The sequence below is a fragment of the Vanacampus margaritifer genome, chromosome 4, assembly GCF_051991255.1.
Source record: "Vanacampus margaritifer isolate UIUO_Vmar chromosome 4, RoL_Vmar_1.0, whole genome shotgun sequence".
NCBI lineage: Eukaryota > Metazoa > Chordata > Actinopteri > Syngnathiformes > Syngnathidae > Vanacampus > Vanacampus margaritifer.
The window spans coordinates 7,917,216-7,932,160 of record NC_135435.1 but is presented as its reverse complement, the minus strand read 5'-3'; the positions used below and the strand labels follow the sequence as shown (position 1 = coordinate 7,932,160).

Below are 14,945 nucleotides of genomic sequence, written 5' to 3'. Positions count from 1 at the left end.
TTCATCCTCTTTTTCTAAATGATACTATTCGTGCTTGTTAAGACTAGAAGTTACCATATTACTGAGGCTTATGCTGACATATGCATCTCCCCGATTAAGGTTTATTCCACATCTAGTTGATCTTACCTGGTACCATCTGTACTGTAGTGGTAAATTATTTTGTGTTATTTGTGCCAATGTCAACATGATTACGTTTTGATTTGAAAATGTAATTGTTTGTATAGGTCAATCTAGCCATTCACTTAATGCTTATGTTTTGACAGTTATTTTTATTTTTTGAAGTCCCATCTATCCATTCATTCTTTGGGCCGCTTCACGGACAATCAAGTCTTTACTCTATGTAAGTGTTTTTGTGTAAGGTACCAGAAACTACAGTAGTGTATAGGCAACCTAGATGTGCCTTTAAAGTTGTCAATCGCCAAGAAACAATCAAAGGATGAAAGAAGGCAACCTTGATGGTGCAAGCGCTCGTCCTGGCTCCACTGCAGCCTGGCTGGTGTTTAGAGGTAAGGGGGCGTGTCTGTGTCCATACGGGTATTTACCTCGCAGAGCCTCAGCAGAGGCGGGAAATGGCGCCTGTTACCGTGTGTCATTTCAGAGACGGCCATTGAGTAGATAGAAAAAAAAATAAGCCCCCAGAACAGGAAAACAACCACTGGCTCTGTTGTGATGTCAATTGGGTCGTGAGCGGTTATTTCGAACGACCGAGGAACGCCGTAAAGTAAGTACCCGCCATCAGCATATTTCGCGCGTTTGCCTTGTGTTTTAAGTAATGCTGGCTAACGACTAGCTAAATATTTTCCTTTCCTGCTTGTGCACATCTGCTAGCCTGAAGCAGTTTTTCCCCCCCAAGGAAGCCAAGCTGGCTCTATGCTAATTGTGCTAAGCTAAGCAACATAGCTTCGGGAAGCTAACTTCGGCCTTCCGTGGATAAACCTTATTTCTGGCTACCGTGACAAAACTTAAACGTCACCCACCAGTGGGTAACATTTGAAAGTTGTTGTGTAAAGGCGAATAGTTGTCGCGATCCGCAGTCGTGTCTTGTAACTTGCTGCGGGGAAAGCGACTAAGATGCATTCCACGACTGAACTTCGCTGTTTTTTTTTTTTTGCCAGCTAACAGGCATCTTACCATTCATGTATTAGGTCACTAAAATAACTAGTTAAATCTACCCGAATTGTCTATTAAAACAACATCCTGTCAATTTTATGTTTGATGAAAATTAAATCACATGCAATAATAGCGTGTAATTTACCTGGTGATACCATGAGTAATGAGTTTAGATGATGACAGCCTCAACCACAATTGTCGCACTTGCAAATTAGGCAGTTGACAAAATAAGTACTGTATGTAAGATGGAGGTCACTGACTGCTGAATGTTTCAATTACAAAATTAGTGTTATTTCATGGATCTCGCAATGCCGCATTGACTTGCTAGCGTTTATAGCTGGTTAACATTAGCTTGTCTGCTCCAGGGCTTAATTTACCTCGTCAAATATGTAAACTTTACTAAATTAGTCTTTGCTCGCTTGACAGCATTTACATGTTGCGCTGAAGAACGCGGAGCCGCGTATGACGCTTAATGTACCTGATATGCTGTAACTGTAATTTGTCAGATAGCTGCGGTTTGCTGGACAATCAGGGAAAGCGTGAAAATAGAAAATAGGTGGGTTTTCTGCGCATAATTTTTAGATATCTTTAATACATGCAGAATTCGAGTAGTGATAGATGACTGTACTGTACGTCTTCCTCGGTTTTGCCGTGTGGCTAACGTTTGTTAGCCAACTCTGTTTGAAGCTTGCATTTTCCTATTTCCCGCTCGCTTGCTTTCCCCAGCAACAGCTGTGCATAATCCGAGCACGTCACAATATCCCAGATTGATAGCTGTAGCCTGCAGGCATATGTTATTGATATTGATCAATGGTAGATTGTAGATGTTCATTTTGCACATCAAAATAGAGTGTTGCAGAACAGCTATGGTTGGGCCAAGTTTCACTTATCAGTTAATGTCTAATTACTTTTTAAAGTGTATTGTATTGTATATGTATTATTTGTAACTTGTTGACAATTTTTTATTGGAAAACATTTGGGCACCAATCACAGGGATCTCTGGATATGTCCAGACACATTTTCAGTCAGCTGCTGTTATGCAAGGACAAGAGGTTGGGCTTTCCTTACCATTTGTATTCTCCGCCTTAAGTTTTCCATGCCTAAAATTAGAGGTTAAAATTTTAGTGCTCAAGAAGTGTGTCTTTCACAGATACACTCCGTCTGAAATCACAAATTCAGTGTACAGTCCTGTGTTTGAAATAAAATAACTTTACAATTCATACCAAATTATAAATGCGTACAGTGGAAGGTCTAGTGTGGTGTGTTTTTCGTGTACCACAAAAAGCTAAGCCAGCTGCGGCTGCCGTGATGTAAGTGAAATGGGATGTTGAATACATCCAGATGTTTGCAGCAAGGAGAACCAGTCCTACAAAAGTACACACAGATACACTCTCTAAGTCTTGGTTGATTTAAATTTCAAATAAGTGTTTGTGTAGCTTTAAAGGTACTGTTTGTTGATGTTGTTGTTTAATTTAATGGAATAACAGGCACATTGAAAAAGCAGAATGGTAGTTCCGTACTACATACAACATAAAACAAACTACAACAACTAAAATGATTAATCTCTACATTTACTGTTTACTGTTTGATTTATGAAGTCACTTTCTTTCTAAAACAGATTTACATGTGACTGCTCCAACGATGAGGCTGAGAATGCGTAAGGCGTCTCAGCAGCCAATCCCCAGTCTGCCGTCTCGCCCATCTCGGACCAAGAGAAGACATTCAGAAGTAGAAGAGGACACTCCTACCAGTGGTGGGAGGAGTTTGTTCTCAACTATCAAAAAGTTCATCAGAGGAAATACTGCTAAGGTAAAGTGGCTTTGCAGTACAGTTCATTCTTGATGACAAGTGTCAGCCTTCTGATTCTCTACTTTCAGTATTATTACATTCAGTTTTAACAGCGTTGGATAATGTTATTCGGTTGTCAAACTTACGGAGCATTCATTGTCACGAGTCAAACGCAACATTTCTTTCGAGTGTATAATATTTCTCTTGAAATCAATGCTAGATCGCGGCAGCTCATCATAGAAAGCTTTCATTTTAGGTACTCGTTCAAAAAGTTGCTGTGCGCCTGAAGGAGTAACAAGAAGTAAGCATTAAACTTGGAAAATACATGCTCGTGATTATTTTACAAGACAACACCACATTGCTTTTTAAAAAAAAGTTTCCACAATTATTCATGTCTCTATGAGTTATTACAGTGGGTTGTAATTCATGAGCTGTGTCCGAGGGTAATTCCATACTGCATCTCTGTGTACAATCATTTTATCAATCTATTACAGTGTCTATTACACTGAGATAAATGAACCCCACGGAAGAAAAATTGGATGTGATTCAGATGGAGAATTTTTCTAATTGGAAATGCACCTTTTTAGTAATGCTGCATTTAGTCTTTTCTGTTTCCTTGTGATACAACAATGTGCAATTTGACTTACTTGATGTGTTAAGGTGCAGCAGGAGAGCCCAGCCAAGAAGGCCCGTCTCCACTGTGATGTGGACAACAACCTGATCACCTCAACTCCAGACACAAACACTGCCCTTAGGGTTGGTAGAAAAGGCTCTATCAATGGATGTGAGTGACACAAACTAAAGTCGTACTTCTTTTTTCTTTTTACTACAACTACTAGTACTTGAATATTTTGTTAAAAGTTGTCTAAATCATATTAATTGCTTTGTAGTGGCGACCAATCATGACAGAAGTAAGGAGAAGCCTAATGGCAGTCTGGAGGAGACAACGGCTACTGAAGTGCCCACAAGCCCTCCCAGGACAACTCTTCTTGGGACCATCTTCTCTCCCGTTTTCAACTTCTTCTCACCAGCCAAAAATGGTAGGCCTTTGTGGTACAGATAAGGTTTAAAAATTAATTTAATTTAAATCAACTTCGCAATGTAGTTGAATGCAATTTTCAAATCGCGAAGGCTTTAATTTGTGAGGTGGGGGGAAAAGGGCTTCATTTTGGTCAGTTGTTAGGCTTTATTTATTTATTTACTTTGTGTATGTGGAATTTATTTATTTAATTTCATAGTTTCTGGATAAGTTCAGTTATTAGGAAGTGCAGTCTACATGTTTACATATAGTTCTTCATGAAACAAAAAATTGAAGCGATAAAGCCACAGATTTGTTAGCGTTATTGTTGTAATCTAATAACAGAGTGACTTGTGTTTGTGCCACTTTTATGGTTTTTAATTTGGTGAAGGTGTTGTAGTGAATGATTAAAAGACTGCAAGTTAAAATGTTGTCAAAAAAAGTTAATTGGAGGCAATTAACTTAAAAAGAAAGGAAACAAAACAAGAGCTCATTACTGATGACAGTCAGTATTAGCGGTTATTGAAACCCTAGCTTTTTAAGACCATAGTAAACCATTAAACTGGCACAGTCATTTCTGGATTATAAAACACTTTTTTTCCCCTTGCATTTCGTGCTGTTAAAGTGTTAACAAATTAATTAATCACAAAAAATGATCGCATTAATCAACGCGGATTAATCACACTATTCATTTTGACCACGGATTATCCTTTATTTTGACAGTGGTTGTCTACGTTAAAGGTAGCACAGGTTGCTTGAGCAATAAACACAAATACATGCATTAAATTAAAGCATTTAATAAATGTTTGTGTATGACATTCAGAATATTTAAGTCAAAATATTGTGGTCATTTTTTTCCATTTTAAATTATAAAACTAATTAACCGATCAGGAAAAAGAGGAGGATGAGAGTGTGCAGTGGATCAAAAAATGTTGAAGACGTCCTCATAACATTAAATGTCGAAAGAACACATAGCAGTTGCTCTTCAAATTTGGTGGGGGGAAAAATGTTGATTAAAAAAGCCTTTTTAATTAAGTGATTAATCGTGATTAATCAAAATTCTAAAAAGTGATTAATCTGATTTTAAAATGTAATCGTTTGACAGCTCTACTTGCATTGGACCCTGCGGCTAATACAAAGGTGTGGCTTTCCCATCAGATCACAAGTGGGTGCACTATAAAGGAAGCACAAGAGCGTCAGGCAGAGCAAAACAAAAACAGTGAGCCCAAATACAGTAGGAGAGAAAGAACAAGAGCGAGACAATTTGCGCCCTCAATATGGAAAAGAAAGTAGCGGGAACCATCGGTGCTGTAGCATTAAAACATCCGCGGCTTACAGTTGGGTGCGGCTTGTATGTGTAACAAACTCGAGTATTCCCCAAATTTTATAGTCAGGTGCACCTTATAGTCCAGAAATTACTATGATTGTTCCATGCCTATTTAGCATTATTTATTGTTGTTTGTCATTAACGAATTCACTCCCAGCCATTTTCACTGAAGCAATCCGTTCGCTCCCGGCTGTTTTACTGGATTGTGACTCATTTTGCAAGGCCCACACAATATTGTGTTCTATTGCTATAAAAACATGGAACTTACCAAAAGAAAGATTAGTCTCTTCTTTGATCAGGAAAAAAAAAAGTAAATTTCTATGATCTGTCTGTTTTTGTTTTGCAGCAATTAGCATTAGAATGTAGCTAAGTTTCATCATTATTCACAGATCTATTTAGAACTGTGAGTAATGAGCTTTTTTTCCCAACAGTCCTGGTTGACCTCTTTTGCTCTGCTGGCCGTTTGTGTAATAACTACCATTTCTTTAACCTTTCTTTGCGGTTGAGAGACTGCATCAAAGCCTTCTGTATGCTCTAGCATAGAAAAACTTTTCTTTTTTTTTAACTTTAAAATAGAATGTATTTATACGGTTTGGGGAGGAAATGAGTTAAAGTGCTTTACATCCATCTGCACAGCCTCATCTGGATCGGACTCTCCAGACCAGGCATTGGAAGCTGAGGAAATAGTCAAGCAGCTGGAATATGAACAAACTGTAGAAACACCCAGCAGCACAGCCTCATCTATACAGGAACAATGTACCACCAACAACTTCCACTCAAGTGTATCTCAGTTGCCACCTCTGCGACCTCCTCACATCCCCATCGGATACCACACAGCAGAGCAAGGAGAGACAGATGCTGACCTTCCACCCCTCACTGGTAGGTCATATAGCAACGTAAAATGTGTTTCTCAATACAATTCCTTAGTATTAGTTTCACAGCGAGAGATCCAGAGCTCTTCAGTATCTCTTTTTGTTTGCCGATACCTCTTTTAAATCAAATGAAATAATTTGACTTTCACTCAGCTCCAGGCTCCAGTCCTGATATGACATACATGAACCCTCCTCCTACTGCAGTACCACCAGAAGCATCCTATGATGAAGACTGGGAAGTCTTTGACCCGTGAGTGAAAGTTATAGTCCTCAACATTTGCTAATGGACCTCCAGTGGTCCATCTCTGAACAAGCTCTCAGTATAAATCATCGGGCTTAAAGTAGTGATGCACGATAATATCGGTGGCCGATAATCATCGGCCATTATCAACCAATTTGACGTCCTACAGATAAACCAGATAATAAAAAAATCAGCCGAACTCCTCCCCGCTTTCCCTTCCCTCTTCTCTGGTAGTGTCGTATATTTGTGACATCATAATGCGTACGACCTCGTGTTCACAGAAGATGCATGATGGCGACAGTGGGGGCTTTCTTTACTGTCCTGTTATGGAAATATAAGTATTTAACACATCACATAAGTTTATACTGTATTGTGGACACCTGTATTTTCTTTTCACATGACGCAATATCAAAGTGACCTTGACTGATAAGTCTGCTCGGAACAGACTGCTTGCTTTCCTGTCTAGCTGACCCTCCCTTACTCCTCCCAAAATCTAACCAGACTGCATAAAAATCTTCCCATGATAATTTACTGCGCACACTCTCACAGATCACTTTTTGTAAACTGCTCTGTAAGACTTGTGTATATTTGAAGCTTCAAATATAAAGAAAGCGAAAAGACAAATTATTTTCCAGACTGTTTAATTCATCTCGCCTTACTACTGAAAATTCCACAACACTCCCCAAAATGTTACCCTCGCAGATATTTGTTGCATTTTTAAAACGTAACAGTTTTTTTTTTGGGGGGGGGGGGGGGACTCGAAATAAGTTACTGGTTGTCTTTGAAGCAGAGATATTAATTAAAGTAAGCTTCATGGTGCTTTAAGCAATATTTCAATGTATTGCCTATACCTATATCGGATTGTTGCATCGTAATGAATTTTTTTTTTGCCTTAACGGAAAATGAGAAACGCTTGACTGAAAACCGAAAGGCCGACAAAAAAAAAATCAGGTCTTGTATCAAAATAAAAAGCAATGTTTAATATCACTCACACTTATCACTAGCTACAGCCCACTCCACATTTTCAACATGTATTACTACAGTAACGAAATAAATAAATGAGCTGGATGAATGAGAATAACCACAAGCATATAGTAAGCACACAGTGCAGTGTCATGTCATTGCGTTTGTCATTCTATGATAAATAAAGTTGTCGTTGGCACACAGACACAGTGCTTTTCTGCACATTGTTGGACGTAATAATCTGGAGATGAAACTTTACTTCTGTTAACTTTTGAGTGTCGTCACTCGTCAATCTCAAATGATTTGGGTCGCTGCTGATAACGCAGCTCTTGTCTTGGTCATGCGAAATAAATACAGACGAAGGAACCAGGCGCCGTGTTGCTTATTCAACGGCTTTATTTGCATTTCAGCAGCAAACGATTTGACAGTTGCAGAATAAAAAGTTTGATCGCTGTAATAAGCTAGCGCGTAGCTGCTACACGCACACACTATACGTAGATCACAATACTTACTTTCCGCTAACTCTTTGTGCCATTGCCATTATTCCTCACTACTGATTTCAATAGCATCAGAGGTGGGTAGTAACGAGTTACATTCACTCCGTTACATTTACTTGAGTAACTTGTTGATTTTTTTTTTACTTCTAAGAGTAGTTTTACCACACAATACTTTTACTTGAGTAGATGTGTGAAGAAGTAACGCTACTCTTACTCCGCTATATTGGGCTAGACCAGAGTCGTTACCCGCCGCCCCATTCATACATTAGATTTACTGTAAGCGAGCCGCTTGACTGACTGTGTGGCAGTATTTCCGCAGCACGCGCCACCGTTCACTTTTGGAGGGAGCGTCATCTTTGCCTATTAGCGTCAATCAAACAATTACAAACAAACAAAGTGGGTCGTTAAGCTCAGAAACAAGCAAAAGAGAAAAACTGTTCACTGCGTATGCCCTGCTTTAGCACCATGGCAGAAGTTAGAACACAACAACTTGGTCAAGGAGAGATGTAGCAAAGAGGAGAGACGAGCACCAGTGCAGGAGGAAAACGGGGCAGGGGGAGTACTTTTACTTGAGTAATATTATTTTGAAGTAACGCTACTCTTACTTGAGTACAATCTTTGGCTACTCTACCCACCTCTGAATAGCATTGACCGGGTTAGCCTCAAGCCGCTAGCTATCGGCTACTGCTCATGAATTAACAGTGAGGCGGAGCCGCGGAGCACTCATCCCGGTGTTTAATTCATACATACGCTTGCTTGCAGCAGTTTTTTGCTTGCGTTTTACAACATCCTATTTCGGTTATATTTTTTCGACTCCAATTTTATTTCGGCTGAATGCCGAAAATGCATATTTGTTCTAATTTTCTGCCGAATATTTTCGGTGCATCAGTAATTGCATACATGTTATAGAGTTATAGTAGGATTCAAAAGTATATTTGTATTCAAGTTAATTTTGCAAACAATTATTGGCTTACTTATCGGTTATCAACATTGGCATTTTCTGAATTATTGGTTTATCGGTATCTGTTGAAAATAGCATTATCGTGTATCCCTAGTTTAAAGTTACAGTAGTTACGTTTCTGCAAAAAGAGTGCAGTGTTTTAGGGAACTTTTTTAAGCAGTTTACACTGCAGTACATTTTTTGTTACTCACCACACAGCATAACCAGACCAAATGTGCAGGTTCGCAAGCAGAGATGTCAGCGTAATGGCACAGTGGGGGTGGGGCTCTCTGGATGAGATGTGTGTGAGTGGGTTCATTGTACTTTTGCAAGGGCACCTTGACAGTAGTGAAGAAGCTAGCTAGCTCTCCAACCAGTAGTTGCACTTGCAGTGGGACCACGCTACTGCTGTCCTCCAACATATTCACTGTTTCTTCTAGAATATTTTTATTTTTATTTTTTATAGTCGGTTGGTCACCTGTTTACATGTGACATGAACCATTCCGATCTGCCCTTTACATGTTCCGCTCCGGTAATCACATCAGCCCCTTGGCAGCCGTGAAAAACGCATGCATCGATCGCATGATTTATCAAGATGAGTTCATTCGTCATTTAGCACAGTAGTTGTGATAGTTTTAAGACTTTTATTGAAGCAACATGTTGCAAGTACTTTAAAACAAGTTTTCTCCTCACAGACAAGCTCTTGTCAAGTTGCTGCCATTTCAATGGGTGGAAATGATGACGTTATGATGACACATTTACGTCAAGACAGGGCATGCACATACGGGACGCAGCCTCGCCATTCCGATTAAACTGTTGACACTTGTTCAGATTAGCAAAAGGGGTAATAACCCACGATTGAAATTTCGTTCCGATTCAGCCTTTATATTTCGATTGAGGTGTTTATATGGAGCATTTTCATTTTGTTTGTCTGTTCGGATTCATTCTAATTACATTAAATGTCTCTACGTAAACATGGCCAGTGAGACTAAATTATTGTGGTTGAAGTGTAGTTCATATGACTGAACCAAATTTCATGTCTTTAACTTCAGGTATTTCTTCATCAAGCACGTCCCTCCATTAACAGAAGAGCAGCTCACTCGCAAACCAGCTCTTCCATTGAAGACTCGAAGCACACCTGAATTCTCTCTTGTCCTTGATCTGGTCAGTTACAGGATGTAATGTTTAATTAGTCTACAATTCATTTATGGAGATTTGTTATTATTACTTTTTTATATCTTTCAGGATGAAACACTGGTTCACTGTAGTTTAAATGAGCTGGAAGATGCAGCCCTTACCTTCCCTGTCCTCTTTCAAGATGTCATTTACCAGGTAAGTAATGCCCTATTCAGGCCTGTAGGGGGGGATGATTCCACACAAACGGCTTTGATCGTCTCCTTGTTTGTCACATATGCAAGTAAGATGGAAGACACAATTGTGTAAGCCTGTACTTCGAAATACAAACCAAGCATATACTCGCAGATTAAGATTTAAGGCATAGTCTGTTGTCAGTTTTGCACATGTGACAGTTTGAACTATTTTTCATGCAGGTCTATGTGCGCTTGAGACCGTTTTTTAGAGAGTTTTTGGAACGCATGTCTCAAATCTATGAGGTAAATACAGCCTGGTTATTATTACTTATTTTATCCTTAAGTAGATTTGATAGAATGGTTTGTCCCCCCCCCCCCTTTTTTTTTCAGATCATTCTTTTTACAGCCTCTAAAAAGGTGTATGCGGACAAACTGCTCAACATCTTGGACCCAAAGAAGCAGTTAGTGAGGTATGGTGTTTCTATGTTACAAATGATTTTAGTAAGTACCAATGATGGCGTATGGTTGTGCTCTCGGAATAATTTATTGTCTGGCCATGTCAATGTATCCCTCTTTTCCTGTCATTCCTGACTGTAACTGTAGACACAGGTTGTTTCGGGAGCATTGCGTCTGTGTCCAAGGAAACTACATCAAGGATCTCAACATTCTCGGCAGAGATCTGTCAAAGACCATCATCATTGACAATTCACCTCAAGCCTTTGCATACCAGGTGACCAGAACAAAAAACAATATGTGATAATGTTATGATTGTTTAGCAGATTTGAAATATGCCTTTTGAACTATGGAGGGCCACAGGTGTGGTGTTCTTTATGAATTTCTCATTTTTATGCCATTGTGTGGCGGGGCAGACTAGAATCAGACACTTGTGGCAGGGCTGGACAATTATGGGAAAAATAATAATCATGATTATTTTGATTGAGATTGAAATCACGATGGATAAAACAATTATTCATTGATTTTAAAACTTTTTTTTTTCAACTACTCAAGACTATGACCATAGCCTTACGCCCATTCATGTTTAACACTTTATTCTTGAACACAATTTTTTTCGTCAAATATAACCTAACCTTTTAAATATATGAAATTCAAACCTCTTCCATTTTCATTGTTCATCTTCAAACTTGAGCATTACATTACAATCATTATCATAATTATTTTACGTTACGTTATTTTCACAAGTCTAGGGACTTAGTGGCCTATCCTGGGATCTTAGGGATTGTATTTTGTGCTATGTCATGTGGAAATGGGAAGAAAAAAATTATTTGATTTGTATCCTTGAATTTTGAGGAAAATAAAATTCTGTGAACCCTTCAATATATATATATTTTTAAAGTAAGATAAAAATACTGGATACTAAAACAGTAATTGGAAAACAAATACTGTGATCCTGCGCGTTTGCAGCAGTATTGTGGACTTGTGCCATGAATTTTATAAAAATAACTTGTTTTTCACAAATTGGGAAGAATTTGTGACTTTAAGTAGTGTTACCTGTGGGTATGCCTTTCCATGGCATTTGCGTGTGTGAACATTCATTATTGTGGAGGACTTTTACTACTGAATTTGATGCTAACTTCCTGATAGCATTAGAATGGGATCCTCCATTCCTTTGCATTAGCATTAGCGCTAGGCTCTCGATTTAAAAACGAAGCACATTTTGTATTTAAATACACAGTGCATGTAATTTTCCTTATCTTGTGCTTAGTTTTACAGTTAACTCCAGCTGGAGTGTCATTAAACAGCTTAAAGGACACTTAGGTACAGCAGAATCACACTGATTCGCTCCGGGCTAGCTACATGGTGCATTCAGGGTCCTGCGTTCTGCACATTAATCGGTTTTCTTCGATTATTGTTTTAATGATCGAGAGAAGCCAAAATCGAAATTGCGATAAAGTAAATATTCTCGTGATCTCAAACATAATGAAGATTTTAATTTAAAACTTTTTTTTTTTTTTGGTTTAACCTTCACAGTTGTCTAATGGAATTCCTATCGAGAGCTGGTTCATGGACAGGAATGACAATGAACTGCTGAAGTTGGTGCCCTTCCTTGAGAAGCTTGTTGAGATGGTAGGATGTGTTACGTTCTTGTTGAATCTGCCAACAAGCTTCAACTTGGAGTTGATGCGAGTCTATCCTGCCTTGACTCATGATGCCACTTTTTCAACAGGATGAGGATGTGCGGCCGCATGTTCGAGAGAGGTTTCGTCTTCATGACATGTTGCCTCCTGATTGAACTCCACTGTCTCATCTCAGATGGGCTTAGCAAGGAAGGACTGAGAACCATTTGTGTAAAAAGCCGCTTAAAACATTACCGTTGCTTCATTTTGTTTTGTATTTTAAAAACCCACTTTTGCTTAAAAAAAACTATCTGTTCAAGGAGAAAAACGTTTTTAAAGAAGTGGGTGACATTTTTCAAATGTACTCATGTAAAGAGACACTTGGAAGTCTGAGTCGGTCCACTTTTTAGATGGACCCTTGAGTTGTGGAGCGGGCTCTTGTCTCCATACCATTTCAAGGATCTGGTGCTTGCTTAGTGGCTCTAAAACACCGCCTGTTAAGAGGAACGCTAACCTGAGGTGTTGAACACCCAAACCCAGCCCTGGTGCTGAAGCTGTCAACACTCCAGTCTGCACAGGAAAGACTGGCCTGTAAATCAATCTCCGTTTGTGTTTACTCTTTGCCACACTCACACCAACTCTGTAATCTCATGGTTGGCAAACTTTGTAGCCTTTTCAATCGGATGCATTCCGCTGTAAGTGAGTCAAGGTTGTTTTTGTTTTGGTAAACCAATGTCATGTTTTTAAGTGTTTCCAGGTGTTTTAACTTTCAAGTGTTTTGAAAGGGGGGCATAAAAATCTTAATCGGTAAACTGTTCAAATCTAGCAATGTGAGCACAGTGTGTTCTCAGAGGCTTAAATCAAGTTTTATTTTCACCGTGGACACAGCATAGGTCTTAAAATATTTGGTAGAAGACATCATATGTAAATCTGACATAGTGTAAGGTTTGAGGGCATTCATGGTCAAAGTGATGTGTGTCAACGTTGCAGTATTTGATTTGTCAATCAGTATTGTCTTTTACTTGTAATCTAGTATTCTGTCTTAATCACAGCCCTGTGTCTTTCAGTTGTAAAGTGTAATTTGATGGCTATCAATATTAAGCATAATGATGACAATGTAGCGCGGCCAGTGTCTTCTGACATCCGGTCACAACCTCAACCAGCCGCATATGGCACCAGCAACATACTTCCCATCTCCCCATCAGCTTCACTTGCATACTGTACATGGACATTGTTTTTGCTAGTGAGACAGCAGTGATCTACGTTGGCTTGTTATAGTTTCCTGATAAATGGGCAATATATTTTTGTTTTAGGTTGGTATCAAAGCGCTTGTATTCATTTTTCAATTTTTTACAGGCACAAATGTCAGTGTTGGTCTGGGTTACTTATACTGTGCCATATAATTTCATTTCTCGGCTTGTAGCATTCTTCAGTGTGCTCCCTCTTATTGGTTAGATAGAAAAAGACAATCAGACCGCAGAGTTGTGCACAGCACCGCTCATTCCTGCACGTTTGTGCACTATGGGTTGTGTTCTTGCATTAATGTGTCCAGTGTGTCAGATTTGCCAGATGAATCGTGTTTTGCTTGCTCTGGCCAAACAATTCGTGCTGTTGAAGGCAGGCAGCTATCAGAGGTGGTTGCCATCTTTTTGGCACCTGCCCCTTCTTGCCTTTTGCGTCATATGTTGGTTGCGCTTCACGAGTTTGATGGGGCTTGTGTTTCTTGTACAACTGTCACGTGGCACAAATGATTTTGACTTTTAAGTGTTGAGTGCACGTGTAGTGACGCTGAATGTAAATTGCGCATGGGTGGAAGTCGCAGGTGTCTTTCTTAATTAAAGTCCAGAACAAATAGATGGAGATTGGAGGTCTGAACAATGTTTAAGAAAAAGGCACCCTGATCTCCCTCCAATTCTTTTTGCCAACTTTGAGTAAGAACGCCTCACTGAGAGATTGTGTGACGGTTGTGCATTTGAATTTCCTTCCGTCACGGCTGTTTCTGAAGGATCTGGGAAAGGCATTTGATGCGTGTCACCCAGCTCCTTTTTTATGTGCATTACCAGTTATATTGTACACACCGTGGTACATTACATGCAGCCTCGTTTTGTTATCCTTAAAATAAGGAAACATTTTGTATCTTTGATTTTAAAAAGGCATGTTATAGAAACTTTTAAAATGTATTCATGAAGATTAACTTCAGATGGAGTGTTTTTTTTTTCTTCTCCTTAAATATTTGTTTAGTTTAGCATAATGTCACTAAACTGTTAAATTTAGCATGTATTGTAGAGGATACAGTTTGCATTGTGGCAGAAGTCCTGAGTTAAATTTTAATCGAGGCACTTTTTCTGCTAAGAGTAAAGTCTTTTTGAAGAGTAATTGTATTGATTTTTCCCTCCACCCCTTTTCAATATCATATGTTATGCTCTTTTACGTGTAAGAATTTTTTGTGTGCAAAAGATGTATTTAAAATGTTTTAAGACATCTTTGTTAGCCACTAGGCTATGTACTATTGTAAAGTGTATATACAGTTACATTGAATTTCTGAAACAAAGTTTTAAAGTTAAAAGCCTCTTCCTTGCTTTTGTTTTTATTTACATTGGCTGTGTTGTGTGAGAGGAAAGTCGGGATATCGGGCCTTAGGGTGAAATTTCAGGATGAACTTCAATGCACTCCAACTTTTACTTGTGAACATAAATTGACCTCTAAACTTTTAAATGCTCAAATAAGCTCAACTGTTCAGTTTTTAATTTAATTTAATAGTAATTTTATATTATTATTTAAATTATAGTAACTTTTACAAAGGA

General features: G+C 38.8%; 1 protein-coding gene across 1 annotated transcript; it reads left to right on the top strand.

Moving 5' to 3' along the window:
* The first annotated feature begins 133 nt into the window (after positions 1-133).
* ctdspl2b (CTD (carboxy-terminal domain, RNA polymerase II, polypeptide A) small phosphatase like 2b) lies at positions 134-14,715 on the top strand. The gene is made up of 13 exons (XM_077563118.1): positions 134-721; positions 2,729-2,919; positions 3,559-3,682; positions 3,789-3,938; positions 5,880-6,122; positions 6,269-6,365; positions 9,809-9,920; positions 10,002-10,088; positions 10,307-10,369; positions 10,457-10,536; positions 10,670-10,796; positions 12,056-12,151; positions 12,252-14,715. The coding sequence occupies exons 2-13, from the start codon at positions 2,752-2,754 to the stop codon at positions 12,315-12,317; spliced, it is 1,413 nt and encodes a 470-aa protein (XP_077419244.1). The 5' UTR covers positions 134-721; positions 2,729-2,751; the 3' UTR covers positions 12,318-14,715.
* The last annotated feature ends 230 nt before the right edge of the window (positions 14,716-14,945 follow it).